Source organism: Pangasianodon hypophthalmus, chromosome 29, assembly GCF_027358585.1.
Source record: "Pangasianodon hypophthalmus isolate fPanHyp1 chromosome 29, fPanHyp1.pri, whole genome shotgun sequence".
Classification (NCBI taxonomy): Eukaryota; Metazoa; Chordata; class Actinopteri; order Siluriformes; family Pangasiidae; genus Pangasianodon; species Pangasianodon hypophthalmus.
The window spans coordinates 12900444-12920611 of NC_069738.1; the positions used below are offsets into that span (position 1 = coordinate 12900444).

Below are 20168 nucleotides of genomic sequence, written 5' to 3' on the forward strand. Positions count from 1 at the left end.
AAAAAAAAGTATATTCTTTAACATATATGTCAAACGTATTGGAACCCCTAAAATAACATTTTGGCAGTTTGGTGTTCTGGAGCACTCAGGTGTGTGTCTACCTCATGCCAAGAAGAAAGGACATCAGTGATGACCTCAGAGAAGCAACTGTTGCTGCTCCTCAATCTGGGAAAGGTTATAAGGCCATCTCCAAACACTTTCAAATTCACCATTCTACAGTGAGAAGAGTTGTTTACAAATGGAGAGGCTTCAAGACAGTTGCCAATCTTCCCAGGAGCGGGCGTCCCAGCAAATTCAGTCTAAGGTCTGGGCTATGCTTTCTTTTTTTTCCCATGACTGTATTACACACTTCCACTTATGTTCATACATGAAAGTTTCATATTCATTTATTTTTGCATTTTTATATTAATTTTTGCTCACTTTCATGAAGGATGGCAATAATTCTGGAGTTGCCTGCAGAACCCCATGTTCCAATTGTCCCTGTCTGAGACCATTCTTGTTTTTAAATATGCAGTGAAAAACACACCCACATCATTTATTTCAATAATCTGCAACTAGGTGTGTGTGTGTGTGTGTGTGTGTGTGTCTGACCTTGATGGCATCAGCCGCTTGTGTGAAGGAGTGAGGTCCATTCAACAGGCTGCCCCCACTTGGTTTACTCTCACTATACGAGGGCGATGGTGAACTGGTAGGAAGAGTCATAGACCCCAGAAGGCTGGACCCATTGTCCTTACTGTCGGGAAAGAAAGTAGAGACGCATGCATGGTATTTTAGGTTTAACTAATTAACCTGGATAGGGATGATTGAATTAGGGCTAATGAGGAATAATGTCAATTACAACAACTCTGGTTGAACATTACTATCATACTGAAATTGAACTGAATTGATAATTAAATTGGGAAAAAAAAAAGAAAAAAAAAAACATCAGTATGTTGCATGATCCAAACATTTTCCTCTTCCTCTAAAGTGTGGAGTTAAAGGCTGAAAATGGAGACTTTGCAATTGCTATAGCACACAACCTACACCCCGCACTCCATGGAAAAGGCAGCGCCAGGCTCTAACCGTGTGCAAACTCAGAAACCCTTTACTTAGAAGAAAAAAAAAAAGGTATACTCACGGCAGATTGGTTGTGGAATTTAAGGTTGAGGCTTGGTTGTTTTGTAACTGGCTGGCACTGCTGAGGGCAGAATCAGATGCGCTATCTGCTACTATGGCACTATAGGCTGAAGAGATTGAGGGGGTGGGGGGTGGAATAAAAGCCTCAGCTAAACAGCAATATTTGAATATATTTGAATATTTGAATGTTTGTGTTCAAGTACATCTTTTAAAGCCACAGACTGATTCTAATGATTATAATTATGGAATAATGCTTATAACCATCACTTACTTGTGCCGCCATTCTGCTTCTGCCCACTAGGTGGCCGTGGAAGCCCAGAGCTCCCCACAGCCGTTGCACTTCCTGATATAGAGTTTCCACCATTACTCCCAATAACGCCCACGCTGCTCGTCTGCACCAATCCCCCTCCAACAGGGCTGGGTGAAACCAAGGACGAGGGCTGCACTGCAGTCGGTGTGGTCCCCAGACCTAAGACTGCACTGCTGATCCCTGTAGTGCCTGGTGCTGACCCCAAGAGGCCTGTTGAAGCACTGTTTCCATTTGTGCCAGCTGTTGGAACTCCACTGGAGTTTGTGACACTGGCATTAACTGTGGCATTGGCAGTGCCGGATGCAGCAGCCTGGGCATAAGGTGCTGGGGTGGAACCTTGCAGGGGCCCTGGCATGCTGGTCCTGGACGCCGGCATCCCTGAAAGACTAAGGCCGGGAATCTGGCCAACACCACTGGTGGTCGGTGCACCACTCTTGGCTAGGCCCAGGCTGAGAGCATGGCTCAGGCTGGAAGCTGGACTTGGAGTGAGCAGAGGCTGGGCTTGGTTGCTGGGTGTACTGATACTGGAAGGAGAAGAGGTTGATGTGGGACTGGGTAAGAGAATACTGGAGGGAGCTGCAGAGGCAGAGGCGCTGGATTGGGAGTTGATGGCATTTTTGGATTGGTGTTGCTGTTGGCCATGCTGCATTTGCTGCTGGATGGCAGAGCTGTAGCTGCATGAGTTTTGTACATGGCCTCCCATGTTGCTCAGGAGGCTGCTACCCCCGCCTCCCGAGCTGCTGCTGCTTGCCACGGTCGCCACAGACACCACCGAGGTAGAGGAAGATCCCGAACACGAAGAGGACGATGAGGACGAGGAAAGAGATGATGGATTGCCATTCTTTACTGGAGACTAAGGGTGAAAAACGTAACCAAATATCAACTATCAATTATTAATGGCAAATACTTTTCAATGAATTTGTTGGCTATTATGATGCTGCTTCTATCAGCCACCATTTTCTCATGATTACTACGTTTTGACTGCTACATACTGTAATAGATTCCACATAAATGAGAGGATGTTTTTAAAATTACCTGACTGAATTCACTATCTGTGGAACGACCTCGCTTCTTATCATCCTCAGAATTCTTCAGGAGAAAAAGAAAAAAAAAAAGATAACTGATCCATTTACAACTTACTTCTTTTAAAGCATCAATAACCGATCATGACTTTTATGATATGTCAAGCTGCAGAAAATATCTTGAATTGTGCACACTTACCGTAGTGCAAGTAGCCGGGGATGGAGGAATTGGGGAAGACGAAGTGGTGGATGTCGGTGTAGAACTGGAGTGCTGGAAGATTTCATCCTCCGTGTGAGCTGGAGGAGATGTGGCAACCAATGGCTGGGCTACATTTTTTATTGTACAAATACAGAAATACCACCATATAAAAAAAACATTCAACCATAACCACTCCACTTTTAGGCTTCAGAAACAAGGCATGCAAAGAGGAACTCTAGCTTACATATATCCTCCAGGTCCAGGTCATCATAGAGGAATTCATTCTCCTCAAAGTCAGGATCCTGAGAAGAATCGATGTAGTACTCCACGTCATCCTTGATCTTACGGATGGAATCCACCTGTACCGAGTCGTTATCTAGCATTCGCAAAATGGTCTCCAGCATACGAATGTGGTAGCGGTGCCTCTCAATCAACTTTTTCAGCTCGTCTATCCGATCCTGCTTCTGATGGGAGAAACCAGAGAGAGCTGCTACTGACCCACAGCTTTAAAGGGTAAGGCATAGTCATTTTTAACAAGAAAGGAAACTGTATAATGCCGCATGTTAAAGAGGTCCAGTAAAATTTCTGAAAAAAAATTACAAAAAATATATAGTCTTAAACTGTGTTATCTGTGATTTTGATCATTTCTGATTTAAAAAAAGCAATGTTTGGTAACATTACTGGTAGCATATTTAACAAGAAAAAATAAATGGTGGGTTGGACTTAGCCAGTTGGTCTTGTTCCAGTACTTTTTTCCAAGTAAAGTACTTTAACAAGACCAATTCTTTTGTTTATGCTTTTGTTTATGCTTTCATTTCCTAAGATATACATCTAGATGTGTTGACCAACATGGCACCTTTGTTGGCAGAGCACCTAATTTTTCAAGTGATCAAAAATATTGGAACATGTGACTGACAGGTGTTTCTTGTTTCCCAGGGATGCCCTATTAGTTTGACTGTTTAAAAAGTTAATAGCTTTGAATGTCTACTCTTGGTCTGAGCCCTGGTTTTATTAATCTCTTATCCATGTTTTGATCTCAGTTGCAAATGTCTACAGTGTATAGCAAAAACAAAAGAATTGGCCATGCCGTTCCAATACATTTGGAGGGGACTGTAGATACAAGACAAGGACCATAACATCTTTCACAAAGGCTTATTTGAGTCACATGTTGTCAAAACACATCTTTGTGGTTATTTCATCTATTGTAGAGATTACCAAAAATCATGCATTATAAATCTATTCTTTCAGAGCGCACATAGTGTTTGGAAGTTAACCAGTATAAATGTAAACAGAGAAGAAACCGCTGGATATGTTTAAATTCTGTTTCCACTGCAGGAGTTAAAAACCTACACATGCATTTGCATGAAAACTATTGCAAATCAATCTCACACACACTGCCGGCTTTTATGAAAGGCCTCTTTTGTTCATTTTTTTTAGTTTTCAACACTGAATGTCATGTAAAACTCCTTCTAGTCCATTTTAGCAACTAAAGTCCAGTAGCAGACAACAAAAATGAATTCTTTCAGAAATGGAGCAATAGTCATGATTTATGGGACAGTACGGTACAAGAGAGTGTCTTTCTACGGTACAGCCAACAGTGATTACATGTCAGGGCTCTCCAGCGGCTTGTGAGGCAAACCACAGAAAAGCGTTCCACATTATTCAACTGCCAACACAAGATGGAGATGAGCATTTTGTCCATTTTTTACAGCTGAAATACTCAGACAACATGAGCAAGTCTATTAATTCCCAAGGGGTGACTATGACATTATAAAGTCTGCGGTCTTTGCAACTTTGACAAAACCTAATGGCACTAAGGTTTTCGGCTGCGTAACACAGTTCGGAAACCCACGAGTGCATGTACAGCAGTTTTGCACTAAGTTAGGTACTAAGACAAATACGTCAGTTGTCTTTGTAGTTTTTCACTAGAGCAGAAAAAAACAAGTCTAACGATCACTTCTGCTTTCTCCACTTTCTCATTTATAGTCTACCAGTAAACCTCCCATTACATCCTGGTCTCTGAAACTATAAATTCATGAGGCCTGATGTTCTGCGTTCTGTCGCTAGCATAGGAGTAACAAGCATGTTTGTGTCAGATGAAGGCAGAGATGCATCTGACAGGATCAGTGTCTCGAAATCAGTCAGACATGATAAAAATAAGACATAATGCAGTTTAAGAGAACGTTTTTCTTACAAGTTTCATGAAATTTGCTGCAGCTCTTTAATACATGCAGCAGATGCAGGCTGGAATGAAAAATATGAATGAACAAAGAACTGACCTCTTTGTCTCCTTTCTTTTTCCGTGTCTGGACTGAGAGTGATTCCACCTCACTTTCAAACTGGTCCACCTGCATGTTTAACGTGTCTATCGTTGTCTGTGGGACAGCAGCAGAACAGAGGAAACAAGGACATTGTAGATTAATAGTAGTTTGATGCACAGTGTATTCTATAGTGAATCTCTGGTTAATGACCACGTTAAGCATTAGCAGGTGGTGTTGGGGCATACTGAACGTTTGCACTTACCGTGAGCCACTGTCCAACCTCCTCTTTCTCTTTTTGCGCAGGGTCCACTTTCTGAGCAAGGCCGAGTCCCTCTTTGGAGTACGCTTTCGTTTTTGTCTCTCGCTCCACAATTTTAAAGCGCTCCATTTGCTGAGGACACAAAAAACAGAAGCATTTCAGAAACTATTTGTTCCCAAAGAAACAGAAAACTGAGTAACAAAACTGGGGCAAATATTTGCTTATTTCCAAAATGGTTATTGAGCCTTACACAAAATGCTTTACTGAAGAACTTAGCAAACTCCATCACACATCTTCTGTTATTCTGAACTATCAAATGCCTTTGAAAAGACTGTCTAATGCTAAATGCACCACATTCATCAGCAGATTCTGATAAGCGTGCATTTTCCAGCAATTCCCTTGTGCTGAATGACTTTCAAACTGTTTTTGAGACCTCAGTCTTAGTGAGCTTGCTTCCAATAATAAATAATTAAATTATTGAACTTAAGCCTGCTCTGTACTGATCACAAGTCCGAGCTTCCACAATGATGATTTCACAACATAACAACTGATCAAAAGCACATCGATGAACAAGAGAAAAATAGTTACAAAAACAAATTCATTAAGATATTAACTATACAGATACATTCTATAGTTATATATTTGTTTAACTGTCAATCTTTTTGCCTTAAAAGAAGCATTTACTATTAAAAATAAAAAATCTCCATATGTGCATGTATGTTACTAACCTGCCCGTGATCAATCACTTTAACCACCTCTGGTGTAACAAATAAATTAGTCAAGTAAAATTAGATTGAGAAAAAAGACCTCTGGACAACCAACACATTAATTCATTAACTAACACCACCTCGGGCTGGAATGAAAGCATGTATTGGTGACTTTAATGCTCCATGAAACTAAAAGTTGCAACGTATAATTTCCTGAAGAAACGAAACAAAATGGCCCCTTGACCTGGACTTCCTACTCCGGAACTCGGGACATCTCCTCAACCCTAAGCTCAGCAAGTGAGGTCAAGTCAACATGGCTCCTCACAGCATGAACAGTAAATAAAGCAGCACTTCTTACCTTTAAATAATTTATGCTGTATATACAGGTATTTGCTTCAGATCAATCAACATACAGACATTTTCGCTTCTTAAATCTTTCACACTGACAGTACAATTTGAGGTTTTGATGAGGAAAATATACTCGTCGCAGTTAGCTGGCTAGCACGCTGGTAACAAAAGACGAACATGGAGGCGTTTTTCACATTTTGTAGCATGAAAGCACGGAGGTCGAAAATGCAATTCTGTGTTCTGACTTCCCATTTCCGAGGTAAGTCGAATGCAGCATTAGGACATGGTCTTAAACCTACCTATTAAGTTAGATGCCAATACGACAAAGTGTTGGTTAGATACAGGCTTACTTCCTATGCTGGTGCTTTTCTGGTGAAAAACTCTGACTTCCATGGCGTGTATAATAAGAAAACATGCAATGACCATATAGCTTCAGTGCAGTTAACCCATAATTACTGTTTTATCATCTAATCATTTATTTGTCATTAGTTTCACAGGGCCAGACAAGAACGCACATCTCAGGACAGTACACGTTTAATTTTAACCGAAAATGACTTGTTTTACAAAAAAACAAATAAGCAACCAAACAAACCTAACATTCTGGTTAAGAAATAAATTTGTACATGCCGATAAACCAATTTTAGCGAGGGTTAGAAACACAACTGTCCCTTGTCAGCAGAGGTGGGTAGTAATGAATTACATTTACTTCGTTACACCTACTTGAGTAAATTTTTTGGGTAACTTGTACTTTTAGAGTATATTTAAAGATGTGTACTTTTACTCTTACTCAAGTACATTTTTAGTGAAAAAATTTTACTTTTACTTCGCTACATTTGGCTGCGTTCCTCCGTTACTGTCAAATGGTAATAAATATGAGATTTTTTAAATAATTAGTTTATATGACTTGTTCGCAAGTCTCGCGAGACGTTGCAGAGGCTGCTTCGCGAGAGGCTGCTACGCATCTCCCGCTTACGTTTAGCGCAACAACTCAAGTTCAGTCTATGTTTTCACTCCAAGATGTCAAAAAGAATAGTTTCATAATGCGATGCATGTTGTGCACACGTAGCGGTAAGTGTCAAAATTCTGCCTATTTGAACCCTATTAATGGTAATTTGGTAATTATGGACACTACTGAAGTTCAACAGTCAAATTCTGTAAAAACAGATTGTTCAAGAAAGAACATATGACCAAATAAACATTCACATACTGAAGCGCAAACACACAAACAAGTTCATACACAAACATAATAACAAACACACACTCTGCACATACACCTCCTCTTTTCTTCTCTGTTAGCTTGTTTAAATGCAGATGCTGACAAGTTTGTGTTGTGAATGTGAAAATAAAGACAGAGTTAACTGTTAGAAAAACATCTGGGTGTGTGTGTGAGATTTTATTGCAAATGACAGGTTGTGTGATGTTAATGTGCCCATCACAGGACTGAGATACTTTACTTTACTTTAACCTAGGTTTTATATAAGTAGAACAAAGAGATTTTCAAGGAGAGGTGTGTGAAAGCTCTCCAAGTAGTTTGAAATTCAGGGTTTTCGCTTCATATCAATCAGATCAGAAGTAACTAGTAACTAGCTACTTGAGTATTTTTTTCATCTGATACTTTTTTACTCTTACTCAAGTAACTATTAAGATTGTTACTTTTACTTTTACTTGAGTAAATATTTCCATAAGTACTTGTGCTTTTACTTGAGTACAGATTTTGGATACTCTGCCCACCTCTGCTTGTCAGACTGATTTACAGTACTGTACATAAACGTTTATTTATAAACAGCCATTTTGGCGCCAGCGGTGTGAAGAAGGTGACGTGACTGATGTGAATACTCAAGTTAAAACCCTGTGGCTCCACACGTCAATACACTGTTGTTCTTATAACAAAAGATTCGTGCTGTTATAGAGTAGTTTGAAAAGCTAAGCTGTAGTTTATACAGGTTAGATTATCACAGAACCGGATGTAAATATGGTTGCAATAAACTGTCCATGATGGTGACAAAACTGACAGAAAAAAAAATTGTGTTAGGAAGAGAATTTATTTTTTATTTATTTACTGCATTAAGATAGGAGGTGCTCCTCTGCTTCTGAAATTTCATGAGTCTTGACTCTGGAGTCAACGTTCTACTCAAATGCAACTCAAGGCAGAGTCTTTAACTTTAATTATGGCTGGTTAACAGCATGGGTAACTCAGAGCTGGTTTCACAAACGGAGGAAAACACTTCGAGGATATGGATATGCGAATCATTGTTTATTAGGTCATAGATTACTGGCTTTGATTCTGCATGAACTGTCAAATGCATTGGGTTCTCACGTGGTTCGCAGCCAGGGACCTCTTTATCTGTAAAATAAATTCCATGGACCCCCTCAGCTCAGATCTAATTTATTTAAAATTTTATTATTAAAATTTTATTATTTTAAATTTTGTTTTATTTCTGAACTTTATAAACAGAACATATTAGGTCCAAGTAATTATATATGCACTCTTATTACAGAGTCATTATTATAGGACTACAACAATAAGAACACAATAATAAATATAATAATGTACATTTGTGTACACTTGAATGAGATGTAATTTTCACCTTTGTGACAAAATAAAAAAAAATCACAGACCGAATGGAGTTCCCTGGATCTCACTCTGATACCCACTGATCTAACGAACCACACTGAGTTGCTACTCTTCCATTCTTATCCAGCCAAAGCCTATCAGAATGATTACATTATAATAATTATTTAACTTATTATTTAAGTTACAATTTAAAGTCATATGTTTCTTCATAAATGCTGTAGTCTGTAAACACAATGTTCATTCTTAACTACTTTGCTGATGCGATCTGATCACTACACCACTGTATTTTAAACATTATTCTCAGTCAAAGGCTTTAACTTATGAACTATCTGTTAATCCTTTGTCACTCAACACAGAAATATATTAACAGGGCTGTAACTTAATGACAAGATTTACTACATTAGAGCTGTGCATTATATATTTATAGAGTTTTTGCTACAGTCCCTCATTATCAACTTGTGTATTTCAGACAGAATAAATTAATGTGTCATGTCTCCCCTTTGTGTACTTTAAAGTCTAAAAGGAAAAGAGGATTTTCATTTAATCATGTGTTCAGTGTGGATAAATGGATGTGTCTATATTATTAAACTGCTATTAGGCTTAATGTATAAAAGTGGAATTAAGGCAATTGCACTGAAGTATATGACAACTATCAGCCAAAATTTCATAACTGTGCCAGGCCTACAAATGGCCTTTTCTACCCTGTTAATGGAGTAATACAAAAATAGGTTGACAAAATCAGTAGTATTTACCAATTCCCACTCTTTCTCTCTCTCTCTCTCTCTCACACACACACACACACACACACACACACACACACACACACACACACACACACACACAGGATCACTCACTGTCTCTATGAGTTTGCGGTTGTCCACTAGCTGCCTTTTGTCTTTGATCTCGTTTGAGGCCACCCACGTCTTAATCTGGTCTCGGAGGCGCTGGAAAAGCCAGGTGGATTGCCCGAAGAGAGAGAAAGAAGGAAAAATGAAGTGACAATGAACCACAGTGATGACTTTAAGGAGAAATTGAGAATACGCTTGTACGCTTGAGTCCAGCGTGCAGTGACTTGCCCTGTGAGGCCAAGCACACTTGACCTCACACACATGTACAGACATATACGCATGTTCTTGGCTTTGGCAGCAAGAATCGCCATAGTAACCAACAAAAATAAACACATTATCGGTGAAATATAGCACCACTATGACAGAAAAGTCACACTTGACAATGTATCACAGAGTTGTTTAATTTTAGGATGGGGATCAGAACAGCCATCGACGTCAAACAGTTAATGAAAGCGCAAAAGATGAATGAATGTATGGTGACATGTATCAGTTCTACGCTTATTTAATCTATACTGAACAAAATATAAAGGCAACACATTAGGTTTTGCTTCAATTTTCCAGCTTTTTAACAGAAAATACACAATCATGTACTGTACTTTTGGTTTTGCTCCCATTCTGCAGTAAATCGCAGTAGTTTTTTCTAGGCACATGTGTGGCACAGCCACATGATTAAGCAGAAAGATCATTACACTGGTGTTTTTTATTGTAAGGACAATAAAATTGCACTCTACACTGCTCTAATTCCCCAGATGCTTTTTCCCTGGACCGTGCCAAACACTGGTTTGGAGCTTTTGGCAGTATGTCCACCAGCCTCCCTCACAATCGCAGACCATGTGTTACCATGCCAACTCAGGACCATCATACCAGGCTAGTTCTCTGGCAAGATTGTCTGAGAACAGCCTTAAAAATAGCTGACGAAACAGTTGGTTTGGGCAATCAAAGAATTTCTGCACAAACAGTCAGAAGTAGTAGGTCACATGCCTTCTTGACATCCTTATCAGTGCACGGATCTTAATGGCGTTTGTCACTGAAACCCATGTGAGGGGTCAAGTGTTCAACTCCAACAGCCACTGGAGCCCTGGAGAACAGTGACCCATAGTGGTGGTAGGGTTCTGGTTATGGCCTGGCATTTCCTATGGACAACAAACCCAAGTGCATTTCATCAATGGCAATTTGAATGCACAGAAACACACTATACGGCCAAAAGTTTGTGGACACCTCACCATTATATTGATATGTGCTTGTTGAACATCCCATTCCAGATTTAGTCTCCCTTTTGCTGTTATAATCACCCTGGGACAGCTTTCCACTAGATTATGGAGTGTGACTGTAGGGATTTGTCCATTCAGCTATTAGTGAGATCAGTCCATGTTCCAGTTCATCCCAAAGGTGTTCAGTGGGGTTGAGGTCAGGGCTCTGTGCAGGACACTCAAGTTCTTCCACTCCATCCTCGGCAAACCATGTCTTCATGGAGCTCGCTTTGTGCACGGGGGCATTGTCATGCTGGAAGGTTTTGGCCTCTTAGTTCCAGAGAAAGGAAATCGTAATACTAGAGCATAGAAAAAAAAAATTCTGCCTCCAACTTTGTGGCAACAGTTTGGGGAAGACCCACATATGGGTGTGATGGTCAGGTGACCATAAACCTTTTTGGCAATATAGTGTAACATGATGAAATCTTGAGGCCATGTAACGTCATACCATTCATCCACCCCATCACCTCACCTTTCAGCATGACAATGCACAGCTTCATGTCCGAGACCTCTACACACACTTCCTGGCAGCTCAAAACAACCCAGTTCTACATGCATGCTCACCAGACATGTCATCTATTGAGCATCTTTTGGGATGCTCCCATAAATATCTGATTTCTGCTATAGCTGTGCGAAGTTGAGTGGGACAACACTCGACAGGCCACAGTCTGATCAACTCTGTGGGAAGGAGTTGTGTCGTGCTGCTACAGGCAAATGGTGATCACACCAGACACTTATGTGGGAGTTCTGTTTCACGACCCACCATTTTGTGGCATATTTTTGTGACCAAGAGAGGTGTATCTGTAGCCCCAAACTAGTTAAAATCAATGGATAAGAGCTTAATGAATCCATTTCAGTTGTCATGTTTCTATCCATTAATTTCTTTACAATACAGTTTTGAAATTGTTTGAAAGTGTTGCGTTTATATTTTTAGTTCAGTACACAGTAAAGTCCATAAATATTTGGACCTTGACAAAGTTATTGTTATTTTTGCTGCCTACCGCAGTTGAAATTGGAGTTGAAATTAAATAATGAATATTATTTAATCTTCGGGTATTTACATCCGGACTGGGTGAACGGTGTTGGAATTACAGCACTTTTTACATGTGGAGCTGTTCCTCGGCTAGAAGTGTGTTATTCCCTCATTATTTCACTTACAAATAAGCAGGAAAAAGGTCTCGAGTTAATTTGAAGTTTGGCATTTGCAGTTGGAATCTGTTGCCGTTAACTCTCAAGATTAAGTTCAAAGCGCTGTCACTACCAGTGAAGCAATTTAGGCTGAAAAATCAAAACAAACCCATCAGAGAGATTATAAAAACATTAGGTGTGGCCAAATCAACTACTTGGTACATTTTTAAAAAGAAAGAATGTACTGGTGAGCCTCAAAAACAGGAAGACTTGGTTAGAGTTCGCCAAAAACATCTTTAAAAAAAAAAAAAAGCCCACAGAGTTCTGGAATAACATCCTATGAAGAGATTAGACAAAGATCAACTTGTAGGAAAACGATAGGAAGAGTGTGGAGGAGAAGAAAAAAAAAAGTGCAGCACTCTTCACACGATGTGGCTGTACATACGCTTTAAATTAAAGATGAAATTCTGCACTTTGAGCTCATATTCATTATTTAATATCTCCAGTATACTGGGGGAGACAGCTAAAATCATAACCATAACTCTGTCAATGTCCAAATATTTATGGACATCGCTGTGTATGAGAACTGAAACACTTCATAGCATTTCTTTTATTAACCGACGCAACACTCTCATCTGGAAACACCAAGTAAAAAGATAAAATGGAAGAATGTAAAAAATGAAAATGTTATTTTTGTTACTTTTTTATTGACAGAAAACAAAGCAAAAGAATGTATGAGCAAATGTGTTAATGTGTCACCTGTAATTTCTTTATCTCTTTCTTGAGGTCAGCCTCATACTTCTCTTTTTGGTTGGCATTGGCTGCATTGTGAAGCTGGAGAGAGGAAAGCACAGACACACATGCTTGCTGAGCGGGAACAATTATTTATAAGTGCTCTCTGAAGGGTTATTAAAATATCTAAAAAAACAGATTTGACGATTTCATATATTTTTCATTACGTTTAAAAGTAAGCATGAACAGAATGAACCTTTTGCCAAATGTCTTCAAACTGTTCTACTCCTTCTGCGACTTTTTTTAGACATCGATCAATTTCACCTGAAATAAAAACGAGAAGAAAACAGTCAGGGGCTCGTAGTGTATAAGCAGACATTAGCAAAGTGTGTAACAAATCTTCAAAATCAAAAGCCGACAGCCACATTTACACATTTCAGAGACAGGTTATGAAACGTCCAGTTGCAGAAGGAGTTTGTAAACCCTTTAGGATGACTAACTGTGCTATAATTATTTATGAAACGTGGTCTGATCATTAAAGTCACAATTATAAACAAACGCCATCTGCTTAAAGAAATGACTAATGAGAAATCACAGGAGTATGTCTAATGATTAAAAAAAAAAAAAAAAAAAAAAAGTGAGAAGGAACAGAAGGGTATCAGCAAAAGACCTGCAGAATTCTTTAGAGCTTGGAACACTTCGTTCAAAACTGTATCAGGATTTTATTATTATTATTATTTTTTTTAAACAGGAGAATGTCAGGGCAGCAGTGTGTAACCTGAAACTTAACACAGGTTGGTTTATGCTACTTGCACCTTGCATGTGGCATGACCAGAAGAGGGCCTTCATGCAAGAAATCCCAGAAATATTGATGAACTGAATCAGTTTTGTAGAGAGGAATTCCTTCTCATCATTGTGCACGTCTGATCAGAAGGTACAGGAAACATTTGCTGGAGGTTTTTAATGCTAACTGAGTTTCTACGAGGTACATAATATAACAGATCGCATATTTTTTTCCAGGCTGGAAATGATTAATAAATGTGATCAATAAAGGCATGAAATGTATTTGTATGACATTTTATGAGTAATTCAATAGAATTATGAATTAAAGTGAATGCTATGAAGAAAAGTGCCAACCATTACTCTAAAAATAGCATTACTGTTTTGTATTACTATTGTTACTGCACTGGAAACACGTATTTAGTGTTTGTAGCAGTCCCGTGTATTAGCACTTGCTGCAATCCTTGTGTTTTTTTTTTTTTTTGCAGTCTTCTCTGTGTTTAGCGCTTTCTGTTCTAACCATGCTTAGAGTACATAGTGCTTCAGCGTCTGGCTTAAAAGCAGCTCCCAAACGAAGACGTGTTATTCTGTCCTGCTTTCACAAGGTCCTGGACTCATCAGCTTAGTGTAACAATTCCCAGCATGTGCAATGATGGAAATAACTCCTCCTCACCTTGTAGTTTTCTTTTATCTGCCATGACTTGACTAGGATGCTTTCTTCATGCCTTCTTTTGCTGTGATGGAATAAACAAAATAGTCAAATTAGTAAAACTGCTTAAAAGAAAATGTAGTAAACATTTAAAAAAAAAAATGTACAACCTTTTTAACCTGAGCATGCTTAACACAGACAATTTATCTAAATACAACTCAGTCCTAATTTTTCAAAGCAAACTTTTTACCTAAAAGAATGAATCTTAGTAAGCAAAGCTCACATTGACCACCATTTTATTTAATTAAAAATATTAGTTAAGAAGTTCGATCGAGGAAATCATGCATATTTTGTCTGGTTGAGGCAATGCAATGCATAATGACTCAGCACATTCAGCACATTATATAGTTGATCGTTAAATGTTTAATTAACTGTTTTTTTTGTACTTCCTCTACACAAGAGTGATCATAACTAGTGCTGAAACTGAGCAAAATATTCATATTTGTTGAATAAGTATCATTTAAGTATAATTTACTGTATATATACACCGATCAGCTGTAACATTATAACCACTGACAGGTGACGCGAATAACACTGATTATCTCATTACAATGGCATCTGTCAAGGGTTGGGATACATTAGGCAGCAACTGAACAGTCAGTTCTCCAAGTTGATGTGTTGGAAGCAGGAAAAATGGGCAAGCGTAAGGATCTGAGCGACTTTGACAAGGGCCAAACTGTGTTGGCCAGAAGACTAGGTCAGAGCATCTCCAAAACGGCAGGTCTTGTGGGGTGTTCCCAGTATGCAGTGGTTAGTACCTAGCAAGATTGGTCCAACGAAGGACGACCGGTGAACCAGCGACAGGGTCATGGACTCCCAAGACTCACTGATGAGCGTGGGGAGCAAAGGCTAGCTCATCTGCTCCGATCCCACCGAAGAGCTACTGAAGCACAAATTGCTGAAGAAGTTAATGCTGACTATGATAGAAAGGTGTCAGAACACACAGTGCAGCTTGCTGTGTATGGTGCTGTGTAGCCACAGACCGGTCAGAGTGCCCATGCTGACCCCTGTCCCCCGCCGAAAGCTCCAACAATGGGCACATGAGCATCAGAATAGGACCATGGAGCAAAGGAAGAAGGTGGCCTGGTCTGATGAATCACGTTTTCTTTTAAATCACGTGGATGGCCAGGTGCGTGTGCGTCAGTTGCCTGGGGAAGAGATGACACCAGGATGCTCTATGGGAAGAAGGCAAGCTGGCGGAGGCAGTGTGATGCTCTTTGCAATGTTCTGCTGGGAAACTTTGGGTCCTGGCATTCATGTGGATGTTACTTTGACACGTACCACCTACCTAAACATTGTTGCAGAGCAAGTACACCTTTTCATGGCAATGGTATTCCCTAATGGGAGTGGCCTCATTCAGCAGGATAATGCTCCCTTCCACACTGCAAACATTGTTCAGGAATGGTTTGAGGAATATGACAAAAAGTTCAAGGTGGTGACATGGCCTCCATATTCTCCAGATCTCAATCCAATCGAGCATATTTGGGATGTGCTGGACAAACAAGTCCGATCCATGGAGGCCCCACCTCGCAACTTACAGGATTTAAAGGATCTGCTGCTAATGTCTCGGTCCCAGACACCACAGCACAGCTTCAGAGGTCGTGTGGAGTCCATGCCTCGACGGGTCAGAGCTGTTCTGGTGGCACAACAGGGACCTACATAATATTAGGCAGGTGGTTTTAATGTTATGGCTGATCGGTGTATTTCACCATACTTTTTTTTTTTTTTTTAATGAATCTGCCAAATAATTCTGGATTCCACTGAACTATACAGAGGATACGAGATTTTGTCCAGCCTCAAAACTGATCTAAATAATAAGAGTTAAGTTTGATTTCTTCATTATAGTACACTTTTGTTTTTACAATATTTTTAAGGTGTGCCAGCATAAACTGTATAATTTTAGAGACCAGGTAGCGATGTGAGGTTTACTGGTAGGCTATAAACGAGAAACTGGAGAAAACAGTGGAATTTTTTTTTTAAAACCTTGTTTACTGAGGTACTGAAAAACTGCCTGCATGTATTGGAGCTTCATTCTGGGACTTTATCAGTGTAAGTATGTATGTATACTGGGCAAACTGTCTGCATTGGACTGTCAGATTATTCTAAACAAGGTTTTCTCTCAGCATGTGTTTATACGAGACACGAGACAAACAATACAAGCTGTTATACAGATTATAGATAAACACGTCATTGCCGTTATGTTCACAGGACATATCCGAGCTGCGAAAATAATCAAATACATATCTCTAACTTATACTACCAAGTAAGCTAGCTATTCTATCAGAGAGAGTCTTTTTGTGGTTGACCCCAACTCCCCAGTGATTGCTTGCTACTCTTTTTGGTTGCCCGGAACCTGGCTAGGCTGAAATGTGGTAGCTTTACGTAAGTATTAATTACGTACAATGTACGGCGAGCTAGTTTGCTAGTCAAATGCATTAATACAGACTAAGCAAACAAATGAATATATGATTATCATCCTCAACAGTCTCTAATGTAGCACATTATGTTCGCATCCTCAACAAACATTACAAATTGTTCAACCTTCAGCTAAATCACACCTTAATGCAGCAGACGTCGGGACTCCAAGGCATGTGCTTTAGTTATAGCACCGAAGTGCATCGCATCACCGTGAAGTGCATTATGTTTCAGCAAAGAAAGATTCTGTCTTGTGAAAGTCAACAAGGAGTAAGGTTATATCTTTTTCCACCAAAAAAAAAAAAAAAAAACTCTGATAGCCCAGACATGATATTATACCTTCTGTGATAAACAGTTGTTCCACTTATTCTCTCTCTCTCTCTTTCTCTCTCTCTCTCAAAAAATTTTACGGAGAAACCGGAAAGCGTAAACTCCTCCGTCCTGAACACTGGGATACTTTGCGAATCACAGTGAATGTTACAAAGCGCTAACATCTGAGACTCCGCCCATAAATGTTCAATAAATGTCTCCTAACGAAAACGTCACCACATAAACAATTATACGCTTCTTTGTTAAACAACAACACTTTCTACAAATATGTTTATTATTAGTCTTAGACTATGTGATGTATCTGCTGTACAAATCATTGTGTATGAGCTGTTACTATGGAAACAATAACGCATTAGAACAAGCGCATTAATATTAACCTGTAGCTCATGTTAGGGACAGAACTACTGTCCGAGCCGTGCTGTTATACAGAAAAAACGCACACAATCTGACCAATCAGATTCAAGAATTCAACCGTGATGTGGTATAATTAGGCTGTAACTAACATGGATGAATGTTTGGGCCTTTCAGAAGTTCATTTCTGGTCAATTTCAGGAGCACTTCTGGTAAAAGTATAAACCAAGCACACCAAATGGATTCCAACAACAGCCAAATGATCACATCCCACTGAAAAACTACCTCAGATATTACAGCTGATAGCAGACAGTAACAGGGTTGTTAGAGTGGCACGGTTTCATGGTTAGTCACGGTATATCACCAGAGTTTACGGTTCACTGTTGACGTTTTCAAAATACCAATTAAAATGCACTCATGTAGATTTTCCATGGAAGTGCTGGCACTTTTCTATCATTTCCCACTGAACCAAGCTGAAAACAAGGACTGGCCAAGTTTAAAATGCTTTAGAACAATCAAGTATACGTGACGTTTGAAAAGAGTGGTCATAGAGACAATGTTTCCGAGAATTTGAAGGAAAGTGATTTTCTGGCTAGCGTCTATTTTGGATACGTCGAGGCTAAAGGGGACTGAATACAGTAAACAAGAGAGTTACAGGGCAGGTTCATGCTGCACTTTATTTTGCTTGGCTTGGTTTTATTTTCATATCAGTTCCTGATTCTGAAATGATTGTCTGTCACCCCTGTATGCCAATTAATCCGCCAAGTGAAAACCTGCCTACTGACAGCCACATCGTGCGTTGGCTGATGTGTATAGCTGAGCAGGTGAGACTCCTAAAGGCTTTTCTATGGGACATCACTCTGTTCAATCTAAATAAGGAAGAGTGTATTCACATATGCAGCTTTTAGACTATTTAACACAAACCCAGGAGTGTTTTCTCCCTCTGTATCATTCGTTTAGGAGAGTGAGAAGACATATGGGCCAGATCCAAGTGAATTCTAGCACGGCTTGACTTTGACCCTGAATCGAGCCATCTTCAGGATATGCTGTACATTACGTGTGGCAGGCAGCATATTTTGTAGATGAGAGCTGCTAAACTGATCAGCAAGGAACAAAAAAAAAAAAAAAGACAGCTGCAGTGTGACAGATTTAGACTGATGAAATAAAATAAAAAAAAATTAATTAGGGTTTATTTAGGTCATTTCTGACCAATAAATGAAATAGCTTTTCGAGTATATTCCCAGCCCTACATGTGCTTCAGTCAATGTTTCTTTTTGCAAACAAACTAAAATTCTCCATTTTGTCCTGATTTGGACTCAGCAAATGGACCAATATTTTTCTTTATATATATTTTTCTATATTTTCTTATTTTTATGTTGGAACAGTTGTATAAAGCATTTCACTGCAAGTCGTACAGTGTATGGTTACGCATGTGACAAATAAAATTTGAATTTTGAATTTACAATCATAATGTTTGAACAGATTACTGCACTTTTATATAAGGAATACACTCTTGAGAATTGCTAATTCTTATTATGTTTACAGCATTTAGCAGCTGAGTCTCTATCAAAAGCACATCCTCAAGCAAGTTCACTAGATTAGAGACTAAGAGTATGATCAAGAAAATTAAAAAAATTTCGTGCTCCCCGCTGTCTGTGTACTTGACCTTTTATGGACTTTTGTGGGCGTCACTACATGCAAATGAGCTGTGTGGGGAAAACGCTTTGCACTTTATTGTCTTACGCAAACATTTACACGCAAGTTCTAAGATCTGTGTACCAATATTCACGCCCCAGAACCTCCTGTAAAAAAGCCAATGCTCTCTGTCAGTCTTAGCTAGCAGAATGGTGCAGTATAGGAAACATTTTCAAACTGCGCCAGCCATTAAGACTCTAAAACCACGGTCCTTAAAATGGGATCCGGGAACTCATTTTAAATCATTCAATCCCGGGATCATGTTGCTCTGAAAAGCTCACAGCATCGCAGCGTTCAAAAGTTTGACGACAGTGCAAACCAGTCCACCTACGAGAGCGTACACAGAAGTGTGGACAGCCAATCAGTATGAAGTGTTCTAGAGTCCAACAAATCAGACGCTCCATAGTTAGAAGCTCTGAGGCTGAGACTAATCGAGAAGTAACAGAATTCACTGCATAGTCAATCTTCGTATATTACATGCAGAGTGTAATATAGTGATAACTGATAGCTAATCACATATCGATTGACATATCGAGAACTATCAAAATACCACAGATTTGTTAAAACTGTATAAAACGACATTGTAGCACAAGAGCCTGAGCAGTCACCCAACACTCAGGAGATTTTAACAGGAGAGTTTAAATACTCGTCCGTGTCAGGGCGCTTTTCCACCAGACGGTGTGGCTCGGCTCTACAGATTACTCACTGATCCACTCGGCTGCCATTTCCACCACCAGATGAGGCCAGCCTTGCCGTACTTAGGTCCCCGTGAAGAATCTGGTCAATGGAGAAGCGCTACAAGAGAGTATAAGTTAATTTGTCCTTCTTACAGGGTGGGAAGGACGGTATTCCTCTCTCACCTGTCAATCAGTGCATCTGTGAGCTCATGTTAGACGTCATTTCCTATAACATTATCTGTACAATTATTTTAAAACGTCCTCATTAGATGCCGTCTAAACGTTATAGTAATTAATATCAAACTGGTAGGATTCGGTATTTATTACTCCACCGATCTGCTAGGATGAACAGCCAATCAGAGAACTCTCTCCAGCTGGCTTTGGAAAAGCAATACAACATGCACAACTGGTGCTGGCAAGAGCCAACTATAGCGACAGCACTGCAACACACACCAC

General features: G+C 39.5%; 1 protein-coding gene across 3 annotated transcripts in view; it reads right to left on the minus strand.

Moving 5' to 3' along the window:
- The window catches only part of cnot3b (CCR4-NOT transcription complex, subunit 3b), a 36082-nt gene that overhangs the window by 10529 nt on the left and 5385 nt on the right, over positions 1–20168 (minus strand). For 2 of the 3 annotated variants that reach the window (XM_026928120.3, XM_026928119.3), the window contains exons 2-13: positions 14209–14269; positions 13012–13079; positions 12783–12857; positions 9652–9741; positions 5171–5299; positions 4927–5022; positions 2892–3111; positions 2648–2775; positions 2462–2515; positions 1388–2279; positions 1118–1223; positions 592–733 (exon numbers count right to left, since the gene is read on the minus strand). In XM_026928120.3, the coding sequence (XP_026783921.1) occupies positions 592–733; positions 1118–1223; positions 1388–2279; positions 2462–2515; positions 2648–2775; positions 2892–3111; positions 4927–5022; positions 5171–5299; positions 9652–9741; positions 12783–12857; positions 13012–13079; positions 14209–14233 (2025 nt within the window). In that variant the 5' untranslated portion in view covers positions 14234–14269. The remainder of the gene's footprint in view (positions 1–591; positions 734–1117; positions 1224–1387; positions 2280–2461; positions 2516–2647; positions 2776–2891; positions 3112–4926; positions 5023–5170; positions 5300–9651; positions 9742–12782; positions 12858–13011; positions 13080–14208; positions 14270–20168) is intronic. The other variant, XM_026928121.3, reaches the window with a different exon arrangement.